This window comes from Pristiophorus japonicus, chromosome 13 (genome assembly GCF_044704955.1).
Source record: "Pristiophorus japonicus isolate sPriJap1 chromosome 13, sPriJap1.hap1, whole genome shotgun sequence".
Lineage (NCBI taxonomy): Eukaryota > Metazoa > Chordata > Chondrichthyes > Pristiophoridae > Pristiophorus > Pristiophorus japonicus.
The window spans coordinates 55520467-55540686 of NC_091989.1; the positions used below are offsets into that span (position 1 = coordinate 55520467).

General features: G+C 41.3%; 1 protein-coding gene across 4 annotated transcripts in view; it reads left to right on the plus strand.

Moving 5' to 3' along the window:
* The window catches only part of LOC139278581 (kinesin-like protein KIF21A), a 187283-nt gene that overhangs the window by 75411 nt on the left and 91652 nt on the right, over positions 1-20220 (plus strand). For all 4 annotated transcript variants that reach the window (XM_070897506.1, XM_070897508.1, XM_070897507.1 and 1 more), the window contains 5 exons: positions 3698-3791; positions 3876-3987; positions 6315-6503; positions 6790-6989; positions 7909-8016. In XM_070897506.1, coding sequence (XP_070753607.1) covers positions 3698-3791; positions 3876-3987; positions 6315-6503; positions 6790-6989; positions 7909-8016 — 703 coding nt within the window. The remainder of the gene's footprint in view (positions 1-3697; positions 3792-3875; positions 3988-6314; positions 6504-6789; positions 6990-7908; positions 8017-20220) is intronic.

Below are 20220 nucleotides of genomic sequence, written 5' to 3' on the forward strand. Positions count from 1 at the left end.
TCCCTCCCCCCTCCTTTCTGTCCCTCCCCCCTCCTTTCTGTCCCTCCCCCCTCCTTTCTGTCCCTCCCCCCCTCCTTTCTGTCCCTCCCCCCTCCTTTCTGTCCCTCCCCCCTCCTTTCTGTCCCTCCCCCCTCCTTTCTGTCCCTCCCCCCTCCTTTCTGTGTCCCCTCCCCCCTCCTTTCTGTGTCCCCCCCCTCCTCCCCTTCCCCTCCTCCTCCTCCTCCCCCCCCCCCCCCCCCCACTTCCCTCACTGTCAGACGCACAGACAGACAGAGATTGAAACACACTGCGGGCGGGGGGGGGGGCATCCCAGCACGCTGTTTGAGGGCTCCCAGTGCTGCAGTCGGTAAGTAGAAAATGTTTTATTTATTGATTTTTTTTATTAATTTTTTTTTTGGTTTATTGGTTGATTTATTGATGTTTTTTATCATTTATTATTGATGATGGCTCTTTATTTGTAAAACTGAAGTGTTTAATGTTTGTAAACTTCCCTTTAAACCCCCTCCCCATTCCCTACACCTGATTTGTAACCTACGCCTGATTTTCTAAAGTGTAGACAAGGTTTTTTTCGAGCGTACAAAAATCTTCACTTACTCCATTCTAAGTTAGTTTGGAGTAAGTTCTTATTGCCGAAACTTTGAAAACAGGCGTAAGTGGCCGGACACGCCCCCTTTTGAAAAAAAAATTCTGTTCCAAAGTGAAACTGTTCTAACTGACTAGAACTGGAGCAAACTAAATGCCGAGAATTTGAATTTCTAAGGTACTCCGTTCTACACCAGTTGTTCCAAAAAAATCAGGAGCAACTGAGGCTGAAACTTGGGCCCAAAGTGTGTATAATGTCTTAAGTTGTCAGAATTTTAGTAAGACAGATTTTAAATTGAATTTAGATCAACTCCAAATGTAGAATGTTTTCACTCTGGTACTTTGGTGACTGCAAAACTTCCTCAATTGTCCTACGTTGGTGCAGGCCTGTCAATACTGTACTGCACATTTACCTCTATTTGAAGGAGCTTGAGGAAAGCAGAATGGAAGAGGAAATGTTGGAAATAATCTTGCAGTTTTTGTATCGGAAATTTGATATTGGCAGGTAGTTCCCATACACATGCAAACCATCCCACTAATAAACTTACAATTACAATCATGGTTTTAAAATGAAACATGAACAGGGTTGAATTAGAACCCCCTTGGCTAAGGAGGTGGCAAGGTATTAATGGTTGGTAGTTTAGACTGAAAACCAGCTTCTTTGGTGTTGTAGTACTAACTGCAGCCCTTTGCATGAATCCGAGGAAGTGGGTGCAAAGATTGGAGATCAGTACCTTTTTCGGTATTTTGTTTTTTTTAAACCATGCACACCTCACCTACCCATATCTCTGACCCAAATAAGTGGTTTGTAAACACTTTTTTGAGGAACTGGATTCTTGTTTCAAATAAATGGGCGTTCTTGTTTCTGCAGGAAAAATATAAAGAGCACTTCCCTTTTAAAGTAAAGTCATAAAAATACTGGTTTATTTTAAAATGAGAGAGGATGTCGTCAATTAATTACAAGTTTGAGGTTTCTTTTTTGAAGTTTGACTTTTTTTGATTTAATGATTTACTTCTTCATACTTTGCTTTATTGTTTTTTGAGAATTTATAGCACAAACTATTCTTAAGTCAATGACACATGAATCTGAAATCTTTATCCATAGCTTACTCAATCGATCTCGCAGAGTGGGACCCATGCTATTGCAAATCCCTGTATCTGCAGGGGCCTGTTCACAGCTCTTTAGTGCCCAAGGACTGGTTTTCTGGCTCCATATCCTAACAGCACTTGCCTCACTCTTTAGTGGCCTCCCAGAGATGAAATTCTTGGAACTTTAGGTTCAACCAGCTGACCATGGTCATTCCTTCACTGAGGCCTGTGTCCTACTGTCAGCAATGATCTGCCCCATGACACAACCTGCACTTGAGGCAGAAGATCCCCAGTGCACAGAGTCAGTGGAGTACAGCATCCTTTTGGACATGTTTATTTTGTTTGGTTTCCTTAAACCTTGAAGAATGCAATGGGATTGCTCCAGTTAATGATGCTATGGGATAGAATGTATGCAATGTAATTAATACCAAGGTAGAGCACAAATCACTACTTTACCCAGAGAGTGATTACTTTGTGGAATAGACTGCCCAGAATTGCAGTCACAGCAGATTGTGTAGAAAATGTTTAAAGACGAATTGGAGGTGCGCGATTGAAAAAGATTCGTCTTTGGATCCTGACAGACAGACAGCAGATTCTTTCCCAGTCTTGAATTTTCTTATGTTCCAAAATTTTGTTTCAGATGTTGTGATTTTTAGTTGAAATTTCAAGAGTGCATTATTATCTACAATATTTTTCAGTCTCATCATTGCTAAGATATATTTTGTGTTGAGAAAGTAATTCTACAGGTATCATGTCAAATTCTAGATTTCACTTTTTTGGCTTTACTGCAATCCCACTCTCTCCAAAATATTTGAAAATAATTTGTATTGTAAACGTAGTGATTTTTTTATAGCTATACTTCTGAGGTGATTCACCATCGTGCAATACTGTGCATCAGTTTGAACATGTTTTTTTTAACATTTCACTGTCATGATTAAAAACATTTTTGTACTCCAGCTATGCATTGATTTTTATTTAATGGAAGGGGACGTTCGGGTATACATGCAAATCCTGCAAATCCCCTGGGAGGACAGACGCACAAACGTTAGCGTCCTCGTCCAGGCTAACATCCCCAGCATTGAAGCACTGACCACACTTGATCAGCTCCGCTGGGCAGGCACATAGTTCGCGGCCAGACACGAGACTCCCAAAGCGAGCATTCTACTCAGAACTCGTCCACGGCAAACGAACTAAAGGCGGGCAGAGGAAATGTTACAAGGACACCCTCAAAGCCTCCCTGATAAAGTGCGACATTCCCACTGACACCTGGGAGTCCCTGGCCATAGACCGCCCTAAGTGGAGGAAGTGCATTCGAGAGGGCGCTGAGCTCCTCGAGTATCATTGCCGAGAGCATGCAGAAATCAAGCGCAGGCAGCGGAAGGAGCGTGCGGCAAACCAGGCTTCCTGCCCACCCTTTCCCTCAACGACTATCTGTCCCACATGTGACAGAGACTGTGGTTCTCGTATTGGACTGTACAGCCACCTAAGAACTCGTGCTAAGAGTGGAAGCAAGTCTTCCTCGATTCCGAGGGACTGCCTATGATGTTTTCATAATGAGGTTCAAAATGTGATTTTCTAACTACTTCCTGAATTTTTGCTCCATCTAGTTTTTATATTACATTGATCAGAGGTGGCTTTTAGTGTAAAACTTGCTGTACAGAAATATGAGGAGATAAAATTTCAAACCATGATCTAATTGTACCAATATTTCACTTCTGCCAATATTTCACTACTTTCAGAAGCTGTGATCTTTTGGTGTCTAAGCATTTTTATACATAAAAACGTTTTTAAAACTGAATTATCCCATCAGTTCTCCATCCATATAGTGTAATCTGTAACATACTCCACAGAACTGTTGGCAAGTACAGCAGTTATTTTTCATGCTGTTTGTTTTTGTTTTCATGATTGGGGGAGGGGGAACATCAATGAAATTTTCATTAGTTCATTTGCCGTTTGGAAAAAATGCAGTGCATCATATAATTTAAAACTTTGGAAATGTAATTCTTTTAATTTATGTTTTGCATAGTGTAATTAAAGAGGAGAATCTTGATGAAGGGGAAAAAGGGGAGAAGGTAGAAGAGCAAGACACTGAGGAAAAAGAAAAGAATGACTTGGAAGAGGTAAGCCAAGGTGTAAATAACTAAAAAGATTTGACCTTTACAATGAATTCAAGTGAAAGTGACTGAAAAATCACTTTTTTAAAGGAGGACGGTCAGGAATGCAGTGATCATGAAGTTGATGAAGAGGATGCTGAAGAGGATGAAGTAGAAATAAGTGAAAGTTCAGATGAATCTGATTCCGAGATAGATGAAGAAGGTACCGTATATACTCGCGTATCATGCGACCCCTAAATTTTCGTCCCAAAAACATGATTTTACCATATATCTCATGTATCATGCGAGTCACTTTTTTGAGATCGAATACAGACCTTAACATGAAACATCGAGTGGATTCTGCTGTGAAAGCTGTTCGCGAATCGAACACCGATACAGCAATCGTTCCAGCTGGCTTGACTAGCGTCGTTCAGCCACAGCCTCTACTGTGTTTGCGGGTAAAAGAAGCATGGGCTGAGATAGATGGAGCCTCTAATAATGCAGCAAACTTCAGAGGGAGTTGTGGGTGGCGGAGGTCGGGTCGCCGGGGGGGTGGGGGGGGGGGGTGAAGAGGAGGTCGGGTTGGGTCACCGGGGGGAAGCGGAGGTCGGGTTGCCGGGTGGGGGGGGGGGAGTTGGGGGAGCGAAGGTCGGCTCGCCGGGGTAGGGAGAGCGGGGGTCAGGTCAGATTCGGTCCGGTCTCTTTCCTCCCCCCCCCCCCCCCCCGACCTCCGCGACTCTCTCTCCCCCCCCCCCCCCCACCCCCTGACCTCCGCGACTCTCTCTCATCCCCCCCGATACAGTACAAGCGACAATAGAGGCTGCAATCCAGCCCAGGAGATACCTGCCGAGATTCAACGTGGATACGGTCTGCTTAACAGCCTAATCTTGGCCAGCACTTCACACCCGCAAATTTTGTATCTCGCGTATCATGCGACCCCCCAAATTTAGGTTACAATTTAGGTCTTCAAAAGTCGCATGATACGCGAGTATATACGGTAATACCTTTAACATGCATTTCTATTGCTTTAAAAAGCAGTTCGGTCAGACCTTGGTGTGGGTTAGTCATGACTGCTTCTGCTAATCACCCACTGACATTTTGGAGAATAAAGGGGACGATCCTCAATTTTTATGTTTGTGAGAGCCTATTTATTTCCCGTTTCTTTTGTAATACATTTTATTTCCTTTACTTGTCTGTCCTCGTTCTTCTTCGTTGAGCCGCCACGCAACCGAAGAATTCCCTCCATTCAAGGATGCAAATCAGCTTGGGGCATTTTTTTTTTTAAATGATTGCGTTAAGGTGCTTTACCTCTCCTACCAGCTGTACTGCATCATCGTTTCACTTTGCACCAGAGCCGCAGTCTCTCCTTTGTCCATGCCTGTCGGCACATGTTGCTTAAATTTGACCGGACGCGTTTTTCCTTAAATTGTTTTGAGGGGGATTAATATTGTGCATTTGATTGTGTAGTGGTTTCAGCTTTGGGTAATTTGCCTCAAAAAAAAATGATTTTGCTTCAGTTTTTATGGGTGCTGGTCAATGTCACTGGCATCAGGAATTAGTTGGATTGCCCCAAATTCATGCCCTCCCCCCTGTGGTCTCAACCGAAGTATTTGCTCCAGCGAGTGTACTGCATATTCACATCAAACCACAGCCACTTGAGCCAAAAATCTCATTGTTAAAGATTGGTGGAGTCAAGTGGTATTTGCTTTGTGTAGTGGAGAAACATAGATCTATGGATGCACATGCGCAGATCTTTTTTAAGCAGAATTTCAAGTGGGTAAAACCATAAAGGATTATGGGATTTTTTTTATATAGAAGCATTGGAATGTAAAATCAATGTGTTGATTAATAAGTACAATACGTTGGTTAAGATAGAGTTGGAGTATTTTATATTTGTGCAGTTTTGTCAAAAAAATATTGTGAGTCATGGAAATGGTGCAAGTTACTAAGAATATACCAGGGCTGAGAGGATATAGTTACAATAGACTTTGGAAAAATTTGGATGAAATTCACTGCAGAGAAGATTAAGGGTGGATCTAATGGAAGTGTTTAAAGTTAAAAGGATTAAAGCATGAATTACTTTCACTAATGAACTGGTAATGAGGAGGCTTAAATTTAGGATCAATACTAAAAGTGTAAATGAGAAGATCAGGAGAAATGTTATCACGCAAAAAGTTATTTGAATATGCAAAACAAATCCGCAACCAGCTACTAAAGCTGGAATAATTCCCTCATTTACAAAGAATTATACAATAGAAGATTTAAAATAGTACGGGTATGGAGGATAGGAATTTGATAGATGGCTCTGATTTGGAATTGGCGATCGCACTGGTTCAGGCAGATGGACTGAAGTGCTTTCTTGTGTGCTAAAATGTTTGATATTCTATGCTGGCTTATGATTGCCACGAGGAGAGACTTTTGAGAATTTTCCTTTCCATCAGAAAATCCATATTTAAATGCACTTTTCTTTATTATTGAACTCATGAAAAAATTAACTGGAAAGTTCTCTGTAATTTTTTGATCAGTCTAATTGTAAATTTTTCTTAATAGCCAATTTCCAGGCAGATCTGGCTAACATTACCTGTGAAATAGCAATTAAGCAGAAACTGATTGATGAACTGGAAAATAGCCAGCGGCGACTTCAGACACTGAAACGGCAGTATGAGGAAAAGCTAATGATGCTGCAAAATAAAATTCGGGACACCCAACTGGAGAGAGACCGTGTTCTACAAAATCTAGGTATAACAATTATGGTGCTATTAGTTGTTAGCAATTCTGAATGTTTAGAAAGTTTAAAATATTTTTATCTTTTCAATACTAGCTTTTTATTCAATTTCAGAAATTTTTATGTCAACATTTTGTTGCCTTCATTTTAATCAATAAAAGGATTGGTTATACCAATTCTTGAGCTAAAAAATAATAAATTCCACACTTGAGATGCTTGATGCAGCAAAAAATTATGAGTAGTGGAAAGGAAGGTTTTGTCATTTGAGTTTTGTTAAATTCAAAAACTTGGGTATTCTAGGCTCAATGGAATCTTGTTCTGAAGAAAAAGCAAATAAAATTAAATCAGAATATGAAAAGAAGCTTCAAGTAATGAACAAAGAATTGCAGAAGTTACATACAGCCCAAAAGGAACATGCTCGATTGTTAAAAAGTCAATTACAGTATGAAAGACAGTTGAAAAAACTGCAGCAGGAAGTGGGAGAAATGAAGAAGACAAAGGTACAGATTATGTCTTCGTAATGACCACCATCAGCTATACTATTAATAAATGCTAGTGTTGCAGTTATTTTATGCATATTGACACCATTGAGTCTGTATTTTAAATTGTCTTTATCTCACTAGCTGAGGAAATGAGCTGACTGCTAGGATTTCAAAGAGCAGTGGAGGGGATTAAATTATTCTTCCACCTCTGACTTTCTCTCCCTGTGAGAAGTATCTGGTCTTTGAATGGATTGCCTAGATGGTTGTTTCTAATTTATCAGATTCTTAGTCTGTGGGGCCTTGGAGATGAACCTGTGTATTCATATGTACTTGTGGTTGACCAACATAATGTGCTATTTTCTTGTATGATCTTGTTTTAAATTCAGTGCATACTTCAATTATCAGAATAGTATGTGTATTTTAAGCTGCCTTTTTTTCAATGTTGATTATTGTCTTAAACTTTAGAAGTATTGCCCTTGCAGAATAACGTGGCTACCTCAACTGATGGCAGCTGTTGTTCTTCAGAGGTATCTTATTTGAATGCAAGTAAACTAAATCTTTTCTATCTTGGCTAATCACATTTATGAAGAGTAGCATAGGACAAGTGTGATAGTGAATGTGATGAGAAAAATTACATAATGTGAGCCCATTGGTTGAAAATTGCGTAGTGATTTTAGAAGTTGATGGTCTTGGATCAAGGGACCAACCAAAGAAAAACATGGCTAAATAATGTAATGTAATGGGCAGGGTTAATGTCCGAGGCTGATGCAGTCCACCTGTGTAGATACTGGAAGGTTTTTACTGCACTATGAAATATGTCGCCTAACTCCAGATCCGAGAACGTATTAAAAAACAATGAGCAAGAGCAATTCTATCAGCATGTTGAACATATAACTCGTGCTGTAACAATCAATGTCCCATTCTCATGGTTTTGAAGGTCCGTCTAATGAAACAAATGAAGGATGAACAAGAACGAGCTCGCATGGCAGAATCTAGGAGAAACCGAGAAATTGCTCAGCTGAAGAAAGACCATCGCAAGCAAGAAGTGAGTATTGAGGTGTTTCAAAATGCTAATATATTGACAATACTATTGACCTTGCACAAAGATGAAGTTGTGAAGACATTTCTAATTCTATTAAAGAAATGGGAGCAAATCTTTGAGCTTTTACTTTGATATTGCACCTCTGGCAAGGTTAATGTTTTATTGTTTAAAATTCTATGTTTTCAAAAGTCTATCTAATCAAAATGTATCACAGTTAAAGTGACTGACACTTCTTAACAACTTAATTATTAGTTGGTTAACTAAATACAAACCCTCTTCTGTGACATTGGTAAGGAAGGAGTTCATTTCCACTAAATTTAGAATCATAGAATGAATCTCAGAATGGTTAAAGCACAGAAGGAGGCCATTTGGCCCTTCGAGCCCATGCTGGCTCTCTGCAGTAGCACTTCAGCTGGTCCCACTCTTTCATCCCTTCCCTATCATTCCTTCAGGTACTTATCCAATTACCTTTTGAAAGCCACAATTGAATCTGCCTCCCAACAGCCTTTCAGACAGTACATTCCAGATCCTAACCACTCGCTGCATATGTCGCCTTTGGTTCTTCTGCCAATCACTTGAAATCTGTGTCCTCTGGTTCTTGACCCTTCCATCAATGGGAAAAATTTCTCCCTCTCTACTCTGCCTAGACCCCTCATGATTTTGAACATCTCTATCAAATCTTCTCTCAATCTTCTCTGCTCAAAGGAGAACAACCTCAGCTCCTCCAGTCCATTCACATAACTGAAGTCCCTCATGCCTGAAACCATTCTCGTAAATCTGTTCTGCCTTCACATCCTTCCAAAAGTGCGGTGCTCAGAATTGGACACAACACTGCAGTTGAAGCCGAAACAATGTTTTATAAAGGTTCATCATAACGTCCTTGCTGCTTGTCCTCTATGCCTCTATTTATGAAGCCCAAGATACCGTATGCTTTTTTTTTAACCACTTTCTGAACTTGCACTGCCACCTTCAACGATTTGTGCACATATACCCCCAGGTCTCTCTGTTCATGCATCCCCTTTAGAACTGTACTTTTCAGTTTATATTGCCTCTCCTCGTTCTTCCTACCAAAATGCATCACTTCACAGTTTGCTCTGTTAAATTTCATCTGCCACAGTTTGTCTATTCCACCTGCCTGTTTGTCTTCTTGAAGTCTATCACTATTCTCCTCACTGTTCACTATACTTCCAAGTTTTGTATCATCTGCAAATTTTGAAACTGTGTCCCTACAAACAAGTCTAAGTCATTAATACATATCAAGAAAAGCAATGGTCCTCGTACTGACCCCTGGGGAACCCCATTGTGTACTACCTTCTAGTCCAATAAACAACCAATCCAGTCACTTAGCCAATTGCGTATCCATGCTGTCACTATCCCTTTTACGACACAGGCTTCAACTTTGTTGGCAATGGCAAGCCTATTATGTGGCACTTTATCAAACGCCTTTTGGAAGTCCATGTACACCATATCAACCGCATTGCCCTCATCAGCCCTCTTTGTTACCTCTTTAAAAACTCTAATCGTTAGTTAAACACAATTTGCCTTTAACAAATCAGTGCTGACTTTCCTTCATTAAGCCACACTTGTCCAAGTGACTGTTAATTTTGTCCCGGATTCTCATTTCTAAAAGCTTCCCCACTACCGAGGTTAAATTAACTGGCCTGTAGATGCTGGGTTTTTCCTTGCACCCTCTTTTTCAAAAGAATGTAACATTTGCAATTCTCCAGTCCTCCGGCAGCACCCCCGTATCCAAAGAGGATCGGAGGATTATGGCCAGTACCTCCGCAGTTTCCACTTTGACTTCCCTCAGCATCCTTGGATGCATCCCATCTGGTCCTGGTGACTGATCTACTTTAAGTACAGCCAGTCTTTCTAGTGCCTCCTCTTTATCAATTTTTATCCCATCCAGTATCTCAACTACCTTCTTTTTCACTGACTTCGGCAGCACCTCCTACCTTGGTAAAGACAGATGCAAAGTACTCATTTAGTATCTCAGCCATGCCCTCTACCTCCATGCATAGGTTTCTATTTTGGTCCCTAATCAGTCCAACCCTTCCTCTTGCTTACCCGTTTACTGTTTATATGCCTAGAGAAGACTTTTGGATTCCTTTTTTATGTTAGCTGCCAATTAATTCTCATGCTCTCTCTTTGTCCCTCTTTCCTTTTTCACTTCTGCTCTGAACTTTCTATATTCAGCCTGGTTCTCACTTGTATTCTCAACCTAACATCTGTCATACACGCTCTTTCTGCTTCATCACACTCTATCTATTTTGTCATCCTGGGAGCTCTGGCTTTGGTTGCCCTACCTTTCCCCCTCATGGGAATGTACTTCGACTGTACCCGAACCATCTTCACTTTAAGGCAGCCCATTGTTCGATTACAGTTTTGCCTACCAATTCCAATTTACCCGGGCCAGATCCATTCTCAACCTACTGAAATTGGCTTTCCTCCAATTAAGTATTTTTACTCAAATTTGCTTCTTGTTCTTTTCCATAGCTAATCTAAACTATATGATACTGTGATCACTGTTCCCTAAATGTTCCACTACAGACACTTGCTCTACTTGACCCACTTCATTCCCCAGAACCAGATCCACAATGCCTCCTTCCTCATTGGGCCGGCAAGGTACTGATCAAGAAAGTTCCCCTGAAGGTATTTCAGAAATTCTTCGCCCTCTCTGTCCTTTACACTATTACTATCCTAGTCTATGTTGGGATAGTTGAAGTTCCCCATTATCGCTATTCTATAATTCTTGCACCTCCTGTAATTTCGCTGAAAATTTGCTCCTCCATGTCCTTCCCACTAGTTGGCGGCCTATAAAAATACACCTAGTAGTGTAATGGCACCTCCATTGTTTCTCAAATCTAACCAAATAGATTCTGTCCTTAACTCCTCCAGGGCATCCTCTCTCTCCAGCACTGCAATATTCTCCTTAATCAATACTGCCACCCCACCTCCTTTCTTTCCTTCCCTATCTTTCCTGAAGACCTTGTATCCAGGAATATTTAGTACCTAATCCTGCCCTTTTTTGAACCAGATCTCTGTTATTGCCACATCATCATATTCCCATGTGTCTATTTGTGCCTGCAGCTCACCAACCTTACATGCACATTCACATACATGCACTGTAAATCTATTTTACACCACCTTGTATTCTTAGTCTGTCCCCACCTAATACCGTACTATTTCTTACTCTACTGCTATTTGGTGAGCAATCTGCTAGCAAATGTTGACATAAAGTAGAACCAGGAAATTCGTACAAGAATTTAAATAACTTTTATATACGGTGAAAAAATCTGTCATATTGCTCGAGGTAAGTCAGTGGATATGTTCTACCTCTTAGCTGTCAGTGTTGCAGCTTTTTGCTTTTTCGGTCTTTTTTCGTACTTGCCCCTTCCTCTTGCACTTTTCCTTTTTGCTGTTCTCTGCATCCTTCTAGAACATAACATGAGAAATTGGGAGCAGGACTAGGCCATTTGGGCCCTCGAGCCTGCTCTGCCATTTAATCTCATGGCTGATCTGATCTTGGCCTCAACTCCACTTCCCTGCCTGCTCCCCATAACCCTCGACTCCCTTATCATTCAAAAATCTGTCAAGCTCCACCTTCAATGATGTAGCCTCCACAGCTCTCTGGGGTAGAGAATTCCAAAGATTCACGACCCTCGGAGAAGAAATTCCTTCTCATTTCCTTTTTAAGTGGGTGACCCCTTATTCTGAAACTATACCCCCAAGTCCCACTAAGCTTTCTGTCCTCAGTCTCCGACACTGTTCCAATGCGCAGTACCTCATCTTTCGTTTAGGCACTTTACAGCCTTCTGGACTCGACATAGAGTTCAAAAATTTCAGAGTGTAACCGCTGCCAATCTTTGGCTCCCTTTTTCCCCCCTTCTGAGCTTGTTTCTTTTTTTTCTCCTTGTCTCTAATGGCAGTTGGTCGTTATCCTGCCAATCACATCCTATCTTGACTAATGTTTTTCTAACTCCTGGCATTACCATTTGAATTTGGGCCATCATCCCTTTTTTGTGTCTCATCTCTCCTGATTTCCAACCTATCACAGACGTTCCCTTTTGTTCTTCCCCTTCCCCTTTCAGTGCTTGTTCAGAATCTGTTCTTTCCGAACACACTCCAGTTCTGATGAAGGGTCATGGACCCGAAACGTTAACTCTGCTTCCTCTCCACAGATGCTGCCTGACCGACTGAGATTTCCATCATTTTCTGTTTCTATACCCCCTAGTTCTGGATTCCCCCACGAGGGGAAACATCCTCTCTGCATCTACCCTGTTAAACCCCCTCAAAATCTTGTACGTTTCAATAAGATCATCTCTCATTCATCTAAACTCCACTGAGTATAGACCCAACTGGCTCAACGTTTCTCCAGTCTTCTTCTTGGGAATCAACCTCGTGAACCTTCTCTGAACTGCCTGCAATGCATGTATACCTTTTCTTAAATAAGGAGACCAATACTGTAAGCAGTACTCCAGGTCTGATCTCTCAGTTGTAGCAGGACTTCCCTACTTTTATATTCCATCCCCCTTGCAATAAAGGCCAACATTCCATTTGCCTTCCAAATTACTTGCTGTACCTGCATGGTAACTTTTTGTGTTGCATGTGCAAGGATCCCCAGATCCCTCGGCACCTGAGCATTTTGTAATCTCTCCATTTAAAAAATAATTTGCTTTTTTATTTTCCCTACCAAAGTAGGTAACCTCACATTTTCTCACGTTATACTCCATCTGCCAAATATTTGCCGACCCACTTAGCCTGTCTATATCCCTTTGCAAATTCTTTGCGTCCTCCACACAACTTGCTTTCTTACCTATCTTGGTATCATCAGCAAATTTGGCTACATTACACTCGGTCCCTTCATCCAAGTCATTTAATATAGATTGTAAATAGATAGTTGAGACCCCATTAGTTTCAGTTTGCCAACCTGAAAATGATCCATTTATCCTGACTTTCACTTTTCTGTTAGTTAGCCAATCCTCTCTCTGTGCTAATATATTACCCCCAACCCTGTGAACTCTTATCTTGTGCAGTAACCTTTTATGTGGCACTTTATCGAATGCCTTCTGGAAATCTAAATACATGACATCCACTGGTTCTCCTTTATCGACCCGGCTCGTTACATCCTCAAAGAACTCGAGCAAATTTGTCAAACGTGATTTCCCTTTCAGAAAATCATGCTGACTCTGCTTGACTATTATGATTTTCTAAATGGCCTGCTACTACTTCCTTAATAGTGGACTCCAGCTTTCTCCCAATGACTGATGTTAGGCTGGGACCTCTCCAGAATCCAGGGAATTTTGGTATATTACAACCAATGCATCCACTATCTCTGCAGCCACTTCTTTTAAGACCCTTGGGGACTTGTCCACCTTTAAAGTCCCATTAGTTTGCCGAGAATTTTTTCTCTCGTGACAGTGATTGTTTTAAGTTAGCCTCCCTCCCAATAACCCCTTGATTATCAATTATTGGGATGCTTTTAGTGTCTTTTACTGTGAAGACCGATACAAAATATCAATCTTCTGCTTCTCCATTCTCTACATTTAAGGTAGAGTGTGGTGAGGAAAGCAGCATTTTATGATGCTGTGACTGGGATGCCTGATTGGAGAACAATATGATTATAGGCACCAGGAAGGAGGCATAACGGCTGAGAATAATGTTCTGTTGAGGTAGCAGCTGGTCGGGGGCACTGGGTATGGAAGGATTTGGGTACTGTTTCAGACCAGCAGGTGGCTAGTGCCTTTGAGCTGCTTGTAGATGAGTGGGGGAATCTAGGGTATTGGTCATATTTTTCAGTGGCAGATGAAATTCCTGCTGGAGACAGATGCGTGTAAGTGTGGTATGTGGTTGGGGAAGAGGTAATGGCAAAGATCGAAAAGCTGTGGGTGCTCTGGCTAGGAGACAGGAAGAAGGATAGGGAAAAGGTGAAGTAGAAAAGCAAGAGGTGGAAGGAATGGATGCTTTGGGCATGAAGAGGAACGAGGAATAATTTCCTCTCCCAGCTTTCGATTTGGAGAAGCCGATTATTTCATTTTAAATAATGGATTTCACAAAATGGTGGGTAAGCTCATAAGGAAATTTTCTCCTTGTGATATAAAGGTAATTCTGGACCTTAACTGAGATCTAGCTTTCCAAATGTTGAGGGGGTTCCCTAAAGGGCTTGCCCATGACCTGGGAAAAGGCCTGTTGTTTAAACAGCAGTGCATTCAAGAACAGTCATGGGAAGCTCCTTGTGTAATTACACCTGAATTTCAAAAGCCTGTTAACCAAAGGGCAGGAACTGGCATTTGAAGTGTGGTTTACGCTAGAGAGCACGAGAGGGAGCCTGATGGCCATACAGAGGCTGTAGGCTGGAGCAAGAGTGGGGCGTGAGTCAGAGCGAGAGATAATTAAGTATTGGAGTAGACCAAGAAGTGGTGCTCGAGGCTTACCCGAGACCCAAGAGCAGCTAAAGGAACCAGCCATAAACCAAGGAATGGAGCTGGGAGACAGGAATCTCGAAGGGCCACGGTGCTACAAATGGTGAGAGGCCTGCAATGATGATGATGTGTGAACATTAGAGTTCCCATTATAAATGTTTACCTAGACAATTTCAGTATTAAATATTGACCGCATAGTGTTGCCAGAAAGTAAAGTTTGTGGACAGGAAGTGCACTCCCTTTGCAAGATAAATGTCCTGTAACATTGCTCATGGTGAGTCTGAGCTTATGCTGTTTTCTAATAGGGGTGTTTATACCATGTTCTCTCTGATATAGGCTAACAATTCCCTACATTGTCTCAAACTGATGTGATATTGTAAGTATACGCAAGTGTTAACTACTTCATCTGGTACTTTTGTTAATAGGCCTAATCTACATTCCAGATACCATGGCTGTTGCAGGAGTTAATTCCCTGTTGGAGTTAATTAAACTTCATGGTCTTTCAACAAAATAAATTCATTTACATTTCTTCTCAGCAAATAGGCAAAGATCTCAAAACATGGCTGTGTCGTTGACAGCTTTTAGAAATGTGAACATTCTACTTGGTATCAACAGAACACATGATAAATTAAGTGACCCGGTCTTTCAGTTTCCTTCAAAATTCAACTTTCGAATGAGGAAACATACTTGCCCTTGCTTAGCTTAATATACTTTCTAAAGTTTACAGAGACAAAATAAAGCTACTTCAGGTGTGTTATCAGTAATCTGTCACTTTTTTTTCTCAAGTACATGCACACAGCATTTTCTTTAAAACACTCAACATGAACTTTGAATAAAGCTTTTGAAAGTTGACCTATAACTGTTGAAATAATTTTGGGCAGAAATGGCTGGAGAAAAATATAACAATTGAGCTGACTAAATTCTACAGATGCATTTTGGATTTTTGGCAAATTGCACAAGGTTGATGTCTATCGGCTACTGCCTTGTACCCATCAGCACGATGCACATACCCAGACTGCATAATTTGGATTCAGCTGCCAGTATCATTGCTCTGGCTAAAAGCAACAAGCCCAGGCTTCTGGAAGAGGCTGAGGTCTTCAATTTAAAAACTTTAATGTAGGCATTAATATACATGAGATTTTAGTGGTTAAATTTAATCATGTTGTAAATAGGTCATTTAAAAATAATTAAGACCACATTTTTGACTGTGAAGGAAAAATGGCACAATAATTTTGTGGTGGTCAGAATTTTGTGAAGATAAAACAGCACCACCTAGTGGTGTTACAGATAATGGTTCGTTAAGTATTACAGGCAAGTGCACTGGTGTTCATGTTCAAAATGCTTATTTTACAATGTAAAATTGCATCAAGGGTTTGTGGGCAGGAAGCACACGCCACATAAAAATGTTAATTTATCTATATATCCAGTTACCTATTATCAATTTTGTATTCAGACTATTCCAATGTACATAACATTCAAAGTGAAATTGTTTCTATGGATAGAACTGTCTTGTCATCCATATTTTGCACTTTGTATGATGCGATTGAGAATAGTATGCCATCGAATGGACCTTTTCCTTTTACCATGATAGTTCAGACAGAAAGTTTCACAGGCTGCCCATTATTCATTCCTGTCCAAAAGGCAGCAAACGCCTCACCATGTTGTTCAATCTAAATCTAGCCATTGAATTTATTTAATGAAATTACATTCGTAACATAGACTATTTTACTGTATCTGAAAGATGAGCAGCTGTTTGTATTCTTGGCATTCTCAGTCTTTTAACTGAGTCTTTGGATATGTAACATGAGCTTCCTCTGCCGCATGGAATTCCATCTCACTATCGTGGAATGGTAGACAGTTGACAAGAGAATTGTGAATTGATGAAAGAAAATCTCCAACTATTATACCATTACTCTGGGTCTCCAAGAGAGAATGCAACTTAGAGGATCTAAGAGTTTCCCCACTCAGCAGGCAATTGTGTTGTTCAGTTTTGACATTGAGGTTGGAGGGCGAACATCAGACTTGACCATTGTGAGCTTTGGGTATTTTGGACATCTTACTTGCATATCAAACAGCCTGGCACTAAGAATAAGACATCACCTTTTAAAACCATGCGGTAACTTCTAATGCAATCGTGATGGACAGCACTGCAGGGAACCAGCTGGCTAGATAGTCCAGCTAAAGTTTATATATCCCTGCACAGTGCTTGTATATTGCTTGCTGCCCTGCACACCTCAAAAGAAATTTTTATTTTTACTTATTCACTAGATGTGGGCGTCGCTGGTAAGGCCAGCATTCATTGCCCATCCCTAACTGCCCTTGCGAAGGTGGTAGTGAACTGCCTTCTTGAACCGCTGCAGTCCATGTGGTGAAGGTACTCCCACGGTGCTGTTCGGTAGGAAGTTCCAGGATTTAGATCCAACGACGAAGGAATGATGATCTATTTCCTAGTCAAGTGTGTGACTTGGAGGGGAACTTGCAGCTGGTAGTGTTCTCATGTGCCTGCTGACCTTGTCCTTCTAGGTGGTAGAGGTTGTGGCTTTGAGACATGCTGTCAAAGAAGCCTTGGTGAGTTGCTGCAGTGCATTTCGTAGATCGTACATACTGCAGCCATGGTGCGCCTTTGGTGGAGGGAGTGGATGTTTAAGGTGGTGGATGGGTTGCCGATTAAGCAGGCTGCTTTGTCCTGAATGGTGTCGAGCTTCTTGCATAAGAACATAAAAAATAGGAACGAGAGTAGGCCATACTGCCCCTCGAGCCTGCTCCGCCATTCAATATGATCATGGCTGATCCGATCATGGACTCGGGTCCACTTCCTTGCCTACTCCCCATAACCCCTTATACCCTTATTGGTTAAGAAACTGTCTCTCTCTAATTTAAATTTATTCAATGACCCAGCTTCCACAGCTCCCTGAGGCAGCGAATTCCACAGATTTACAACCTTCAGGAAATTCCTCCTCATCTCAGTTTTAAATAGATGGCCCCTTCTTCTGATTTATGCCCTCTAGTTCTAGTCGCCCCTATGAGTGGAAATATCCTCTGCATCCATCTTGTCTAGCCCCCTCAATATCTTGCATGTTTCGAGAAGATCACCTCTCATTCTTCTGAATTCCAATGAGTAGAGGCCCAACCTATTCAACCTTTCCTCATAAGTCAACCCCCTCATCTCCAGAATTAACCTAGTGAACCTTCTCTGAACTGCCTCCAAAGCAAGTATATCCTTTCTTAAATATGGAAACCAAAACTGTATGCAGTATTCCAGGTGTGGCCTCAGCAATACTGTATAACTGTAGCAAGACTTCCCTGCTTTTATACTCCATCCCTTTTGCAATAAAGGCCAAGATTCCATTGGCCTTCCTGATCACTTGCTGTACCTGCATACTAACCTTTTGTGTTTCACGCACCAGGTCCTGCTGTACTGCAGCACTTTGCAATTTTTCTCCATTTTAATAATAACTTGCTCTTCGATTTTTTTTTTTCTCTGCCAAAGTGCATAACCTCACACTTTCCAACATTATACTCCATCTGACAAATGTTTGCCCATTCACTTAGCCTGCCTAAGCCCTTTGGCAGGTTTTTTGTGTCATCCTCACACATTGCTTTTCCTCCCATCTATGTATCGTCAGCAAACTTGGATACGTAACACTCCGTCGCTTCATCCCAAGTCTTTAATATAGATTGTAAATAGTTGGGGTCCCAGCACTGATCACTGCGGCACCCCACTAGTTACTGATTGCCAACCATTTATCCCGACTCTGTTTTCTGTTAGTTAGCCAATCCTCTATCCATGCTAATATATTACCCCTAACCCCATGAACTTTTATTTTGTGCAGTAACCTTTTATGTGGCACCTTGTCAGATGCCTTCTGGACATCCAAATACACCACATCCACTGGTTCCTCTTTATCCATGCTGTTTGTTACATCCTCAAAGAATTCCAGCAAATTTGTCAAACATGACTTCCCCTTCATAAATCCATGCTGACTTTGTCTGAATTATGTTTTTCCAAATGTCCTGCTACTGCTTCTTTAATAACGGACTCCAACATTTTCCCAACCACAGATGTTAGGCTAGTCTATAGTTTCCTGTTTTTTGTCTGCCGCCTTTTTCGAAATAGGGACATTACATTTGCAGTTTTCCAATCTGCTGGGTCCGCCCCAGAATCCAGGGAATTTTGGTAAATTACAACAAATGTAATCACTATCCCTGCTGCTACTTCTCTTAAGACCCTAGGATGCAAGCCATCAGGTCCAGGGGATTTATCTGCCTTTAGTCCCATTATCTTACTGATTACCATCTCCTTAGTGATTGTGATAAGTTCCTTTCTCCCCCCCCACCACCCTATAGCCCTTTGACGATCCACTGTTGGGATATTTTTAGTGTTTTCTACTGTAAAGACTGATACAAAATATTTGTTCTGAGTTCCTGCCATCTCCATGTTCCCCATTACTAATTTCCTGGTCTCATCCTCAAGGGACATTACTTTAGCCACCCATTTCCTTTTTATATACCTGTAGAAACTCTTGCTATCTCTTTATATTTCGTGCTAGTTTACTTTCATAGTCTAGCTTCCCTTAATCATTTTTTTAAGTCATTCTTTGCTGGCTTTTAAAAGTTTCCTAATCTTCTGTCCTCTCACTAGTTTTGGCCACTTGTTTTTAATTGAATGCCATCCTTTATTTCTTTAGTTAGCCACGGATGGATATCTTTTCTTTTACACCCTTTCCTCCTCGCTGGAATATATTTTTCTTGAGTTATGAAATATCTCCTTAAATGTACGCCACTGTTCATCAACCATCCTACATTTTAATCTATTTTCCCAGTTCACTTTAGCCAACTCTGCCTTCATACCTTGTAGTCTCCTTTATTTAAGCTTAGTACGCTGGTTTGAGATTCAACTTTCTCACCCTCCATCTGAATTTGAAATTCAACCATGCTATGATCACTCATTCCAAGGAGATCCTTTACAAGGAGATTGTTTATTAATCCTGTCTCATTACACAGGACCAGATCTAAGATAGCCTGCCCCCTGGTTGATTTCGTTATATACTACTCAAGGAACCTGTCCCTTATGCACTCTATGTTCTTGATTGTTGCTGGAGCTGCACTCATCCAGGCAAGTGGCGAGTATTTCAGCAAACTCCTGACTTGTGCGTGGAAGGTGGTGGCAAGACTTTGGGGAGTCAGGAGGTGAGATACTCGTCACAAAATACCCAGCTCTTATTGCTGCAGTATTTAAGTTTCTGGTCAATGGTGACCTCCAAGATTTTGTTTATGGGGAATTTGACAATGGTAATGCCATTGAATGCCAAGTGTAGCAGGTTAGACTTTCTCTTGTTGGAGATAGTCATTGCATGGTATTTGTGTGGCGTGAATATTTCTTGCCCAAGCCTAGATGCTATCCAGTTCTTGTTGCATGTGGGCACAGACCGCTTCATTATCTAAGGAATTTCGAATGGAGCTGGATACTGCAATCATCAGCGACCTAACCTTACGATGGGAGGAAGGTCATTGATGAAGCAGCTTACGATGGTTGGGCTTGGGGTACTGCCCTGAGGAACTCCTACAGCGATGATCTAGGGCTGGGATAATTGACCTCCAATAACCACAACCATCTTCCTTTGTGCTAGGTATGACTCCAGCCAGTGGAGAGTTTTCCCCGATTTCCATTGACTGGAATTTTTCTAGAGCTCCTTGGTGCCACATTCAGTCAAATGTTGCCTTGATGTCAAGGGCAGTCACTCTCGCCTCATCTCTGGAATTCAGTTCTTTTTTCCATGTTTGG